We start from the raw sequence: 6,000 nt of genomic DNA on the forward strand, positions 1-6,000 counted from the left end.
CTCAATTCATGCTACACAACTGCCACTCAGCATCTGAACACTCAGCATCTGACCTCACCTCTTGTCTGGTCATCACACTCAAAACAAACTGTGTTATGACACTATAACAAAACAAATGAACAATTTCAACTGATCGTAGATCATAAAACTCTAGCCTCAATCCTCTTCCAGGCACCACAGAACATTTTGTGGAGGCACACAATTCAAGACACAACCCTACAGACTAACCATTTTTTACCCCCAAACAGCGCTGATAAATAACGACTATGGCCAGTCGGCCCTGAGGTCACAGTCAGAAGTATGATGAAGCAACATGCCTGGCACACTTCTCCTTCTTGATATCCCTCTTTTAGCTCACAGGCTACAGGCAGGCCGGCCGGCAGATGCTACCTCTCCCACCCATAAGGAGAACGTGATTGAAACACCAGCTCACTCAGTCAGCCCCCCCAACCCCCCCCTCCCTTCCCTTTTTTTGTGCTCAGAGGCATTTCCTGTGACTACTGATCACTTACTCTAAGCCACATGTCCGTTTGAAGGGAGGAAATCTCAAACAGCACCAGTGGGTGGATCGATTTTGTAGGTTGCATTACATATTCCAAACAACTGATATCTTTGAATTGTGCCATTCTTAACACTGAAATAGCAGACCCATTGTAAAATAAATTATACACTGTTACATTTCTTTCTTTACAAATAAGGTCCAACAATGCCATGGAGTCATGCATTAGGCCAAAATGCAGTGTGACATTACTTCCGAACCAGACTAAATTGATTTGAATGCAACAATTAGCCAAACACAAATTGATCCAGTCCATTATCCTCACAGTTGCGTGCATGGAACAACCACCCAGCCGAACACTCAGTTTTTTGTTACAACAAAGAGTGCAGTTTCCCCATTTTGATTTAGATTGTTGCCACCACAACACGCTATTCCTAAATCACAAGCCAAGTATTCTCTTACCAAGATATGCAGTAGGCTAACTGTACTCTAGTGTGGACAAGGGAAACCACATTGAATACATAAACCAAATAAAATGTGCTGAGCCAAACAGTTACATTCAAATAAAAAAATTAAGTTGAAAAAGTATAGTTTCCTCCATCTATTCATATGCTGTAAGGGATAATAGACTATGAAAAGCTGAACAAATCTTGGTCAACTAAGTACCATTAGATGAATAAATGGCTGAGGATAGAAGTGACTGACAATGTAGTCATAGGCCTACCAAAAAGTAAACATTTAGCGGTAATATTGGATATGGTAATGGCTTTAGAATTGCCATGAGCAAGTGTGGCACTAGGGAAATGGGTAGGGGGAATCATTTATAACTCGCACATTAAGTGAAGTGAACAACCATTATATGTATGATGAGATTTAACATAGCCACTTGATCCTTAGCTCTCTCGCTGCCAGTGCAAATCTCTTTTGTGGACTCATTAATCCTGTTGGTGTCAGGATAATTGGCTGCGCAGTTACTAATTAACTTTCAGTTCAATAGGCAACTTTAAGCTATTATATCAGCTTTAAAGAAGCTTTGCCTTTAATGAGCTTTGACATCGTTTTTATCTGGTAAACAGATTAGACAGACAACTTTCCAACAGGCTAGCAGGATCTTCAATTGTGTGACTGTTTACTTCTCAATGCCGTGCCCAGACAGATGGCAAAGTTAGCGTTAGCTGGATAGCCAGTTCGGGTGCACTTACGCTAGTAACGCTGTCGATACCCAATTTGGAATTTGCTCACAACTTGTATGGAGTACTTTAAGTATCTTAAAAGCAACGGACACTTCAATATTAAACGATGTTAGTTGTAATGAGGGTATTACATACGCGACTAATGACAATACTAACGTTAGAAGCAGATGGCAAAGAATTCGCAAATTGTCCTAGGAAAGCAACAAAGCTAGCTAGCCTGTCTTAACTTTACGTTTAGGATAACGTACACTTCCTGCTGAGTTTGAAACGAACACTCCATAAAGTTTTAAAGTGTTGAAATCCATTAATAGCAATCTGACTTACTGCAAATAATGTTCTCCACTGTATGTCCACACACAGTTTCTCACTATAAGGTAATTTATCAGCATTAGCAACCTCGTTAATTTGTTGGTATTCTAGTCGCATCTCACTAACGGGAGGCTAAGTTACTGGCTAGCCTATCCAGCTAACCTTGCGGACCCGATATGCAGCTGGTTAGCGTTGAGTATGACAGTGCAACATGACCCACGCAAACAAACTGAATTACAACTACCAAACTTTTGAATGCTTTGAAATGCGAAACAACAACAATAAAATACCACCGCATATACAAACAATTACAATTTCCAAACCGTCCGTTTCCAAATGGACATAAACCAAGCTAGCTACGCCCTTACGCAGACCCCAGAGATTAGGCTGAAACTTTTGAAAGCCCAAGCCTGGAGACAACTTGCAAAACATAAATAAAAACGGAAGAGAATGAAATCCGAGCACGTTTTTACTACAGCGACACAATGTCGTATTTACAGTAGACCATAACCTTGAACAAAATGTGTATGTCCTGATGAAATATTACAATTAAATGAAGACACACGGTTACCTGAGTCAGGGAGAGACTGGCAGCCATAATGTTTCTGTTCCCACTGTCCATCCGACAGGCAATGGCAATATAGGGATGTTTAAAAACGTGGAAGTGGATTCATAATAGTGGAATACGAACTCTACATGTCGGTCTTTGGGAAAACATGGACACATTTCTCAAGGATAGTGTAGGCATGAACAGAAAAAAATATCCTTGCAGCAGCAGCGGTAGCCCACACCCTAAGTTTTTACTTGATAAGTCCCATGCAAACATCTGTTTTACTGCTGAAATCATAGATGGCTGAAATCATTAAAAGGGCTCGAGTTCCACACATCTTATAAAATTGCCCATTTAACAATAGGCCTACATCAAATTTTTGTGTGTGCAATGGATGGATAACTGACTGGCTATAGCGACTTCCTGGTAAAAAATAAATGTAGGCCTAGTTCTAGTCCAGATGGGGTGGGTCAGGGGCGCGTTTCCCAAAACCATAATTGCTAAAAGTTAGCAACTTGTTGGTTGCAATCAGGTTGCAATGCAATTTCCTATTGCCAACCAACTAGATGCTAACAGGTTAGCAACTGTGGTTTTGGGAAACGCACCTCAGGTCTCCTACTTTATTAATTTAATCGCCTATCTTTATTTCGTATTACCTAGGGCCAGGCCTTCTTGTCGATTTTGGCTTCAGAGCTCTGTTGAAAGTCAAGCGCGCCATCCAGTGGTCAAATGAAACCAGACTTTCTAGGAGCACGCCTAAATGGCCAGATAGCGTCGTGTTTAGGCTACTTTCATAATAGCCCACATCACATCTCTAGCCTAGGCTACTGCGCACATGTCTTAGCCGACCCTATACTGTCAAAGAAATAGCCTCTTTGATCACGTGTATTGGCTATAGCCTAAGCCAAAGGGTGTGTCAGACCAATTCCTCTCAGAATGGACATACAATCCTAGGCCTTTGACGAAGACATTTGGTTATGTTAAATTTATAGCCTAATGATAGGATTTTTCCAACCCAATCGATTTTTCATTAGTGCGTGATTGGCATGAGCCTCTTTTCAATTAATCAATGACGTCACAAATTAGCACCAAGAAGGCCTAGGCTATTTAAATGGGACATTTGTTGAAATTGAATTCCCACAGTGGAAAGAAAAAAAACTATTTAGAAATCTGATAAGCTCGTGTTAGTTACCAAAAAGCAGCAACATCAACTATGAGTGATGATGCAACCAAAAAAAGAGGCAAGAGCAGTGGGAAGTCAACAAAAAGAAAATCTAAGAGGAGGGAGACCTATGCTGTTTACATCTATAAGGTTTTGAAACAGGTAGGAAAAGTTTGACTTCAAATTAAACAACTGTAGGACTACTTATAGCAACCGAAATGCACAACAATATCCCATTTTCCCCACTTCATATACTGTCCCGTTATAATGCAGGTCCATCCGGACACTGGTATCTCAAGCAGAGCAATGAGCATCATGAATTCCTTTGTCAACGATGTCTTCGAGAGAATTGCCACAGAGGCGTCCCGACTGACCCAATACAACAAACGCTCCACCATCACAAGCCGAGAAGTGCAGACAGCCGTTCGTCTGCTTTTGCCTGGAGAGCTGGCAAAGCATGCCGTGTCCGAGGGGACTAAGGCTGTCACCAAATACACTAGTTCAAAATGAACTCCAAAGTGAAGGGGAATACGGTTTGCACATCAGCTTAGCACTCACTTAAAAACATTATTTTTAGAGCTGATCCCTTTATAACTCTGGAAATAAACACACTTAAACAAGCATTTCTGCATCTGCACGTTATTTAGGAGAAGCCTCCTTCCTGTATGACTGCTGATGTCCAAATACCAAAATAAGAAGCTATTGGGGAAAAAAAACAATTGACTGCATATACTTATGGTATAGTGGTAAGCAGACAGCTTGAACCGTTTTCCTTTGGGGGTTCAGTTTGATTGTAGGGCCTACTCCTTCTGTTGGAATGGCTTGGTTGTGTATTCTCTCAGTTGTCTTGAATAAAACCAGTCCCATCGGACAGGCCTGTCCCAGCCCTCCCATCCTTGTTTACAGCTTATAGGTAGGTTCATTGGTTGAGTTTGCTTGCTGGTGGAGACATTCTTGTTTTCCAGTCTTCCAGTGATCATAGTACATTATGAAAGGGCGACTTTGTTACAGTCTAAGACCATGCAACCAGTTTTGTACTGAACAAAACAATATTTTATTCCACGCCCTACATTCTTTAGAAAAATAAATTATCTTGTAGCTCCAATGTACAGGGCATATAAGTATTCACAGCGCTTCACTTTTTCTACATTTTGTTATGTTGCAGACTTCAATTATTTATTTTTTTCTCATCAATCTACACACAATACTCCAACAACACCCCATAAAAACCAAGTGTTTGGAGTATAAAAGACTGAAATATTCCATTTATGTAAGTATTCACACCTTTTGTTATGACACTTGCCATTGAGATCTGGTGCATCCTACTTACTTATATCAATGGTCCTTGCTTCTACAACTTGATTGGAGTCCACCTCTTTATATATGGTCTCAGTTGATGGTGTATGTCATGTGAAAACCAAGCCACGAGGCCTTAGCTTAAAAAACAAGGACACAACTAATGTCAACAGCCTATGGTGGTGGCTGTCTGCCATACTGAGTGTCCCTAATGTGCTCCCCGAGCTCAAACACATCCTCCGACCCAATCCTCTTCCGTACAATGTACGTGATCTCCTGCAGTTGGATGGGCCATGATCGTCTGCAACTATCTGAGGCCTGGCGAATTACCCACTCTGCTGCCCTGACGACCCTAACTGTTCCCCCTGATGGAATCACCAGGCCTTCATTGTTTCTTAGACACAGCAGGTGATAGCTCTGGTCCTTGATGGCAGATGCAGCGTCGGTCACCAGGCTGGCACGGCAGACATCACATGACCGCTTCTTCAGAGCCCGTCGCACAACAAATCCTAAAATAATAATAATCATCAATAATCTCATAATAATAATAATCATCAATAATCTATAAATGAATAAGCATGAATATAAATGAAGACATTTCTCTTTTTATGACTATTGTCATCGTTGTTTTCCCACGGATTTGACTATTGGCACTATTGGTTACAGGCAAAATCAACTTTCAGTCAGCCTTTACCTGAAATGTACACAAGAGCATTGTCCACAAGACCATTGAAGCGGACGGGAAGATAGCTGTGATCATGGACTAGGGCCGGAATGTCTGCAAACAGAGAGGGAAGATCTTCTCCTCCTGCTGCAGAGGACACATCTACAGCTGACGTGACTAAATGTGAAAAACACAAAAAAAGTAGATACTACACACAGGTGTAATGAATAATTGGTAATTAGGCAACAATGGTTTATGTTTATCGCAATCAGCTAATGTGAGAACAGCTGTGTTCAACAACAGCTTTTCAGTGACGGCTATTGCTGA

At 41.2% G+C, this 6,000-nt stretch overlaps 2 protein-coding genes across 2 annotated transcripts in view; one reads left to right on the forward strand and one right to left on the reverse strand.

Moving 5' to 3' along the window:
- Nucleotides 1-2,677, reverse strand: part of eps15 (epidermal growth factor receptor pathway substrate 15) — a 47,806-nt gene extending 45,129 nt beyond the window's left edge. The window contains 1 exon segment of the mRNA XM_048251840.1: nt 2,573-2,677. Coding sequence (XP_048107797.1) covers nt 2,573-2,623 — 51 coding nt within the window. The 5' untranslated portion in view covers nt 2,624-2,677.
- A 1,030-nt stretch (nt 2,678-3,707) lies between these two features.
- On the forward strand, nt 3,708-4,422 carry zgc:92591 (uncharacterized protein LOC436997 homolog). The gene is made up of 2 exons (XM_048252979.1): nt 3,708-3,875; nt 3,987-4,422. The coding sequence occupies exons 1-2, from the start codon at nt 3,765-3,767 to the stop codon at nt 4,221-4,223; spliced, it is 348 nt and encodes a 115-aa protein (XP_048108936.1). The 5' UTR covers nt 3,708-3,764; the 3' UTR covers nt 4,224-4,422.
- The last annotated feature ends 1,578 nt before the right edge of the window (nt 4,423-6,000 follow it).

Source organism: Alosa alosa, chromosome 9, assembly GCF_017589495.1.
Source record: "Alosa alosa isolate M-15738 ecotype Scorff River chromosome 9, AALO_Geno_1.1, whole genome shotgun sequence".
NCBI lineage: Eukaryota > Metazoa > Chordata > Actinopteri > Clupeiformes > Clupeidae > Alosa > Alosa alosa.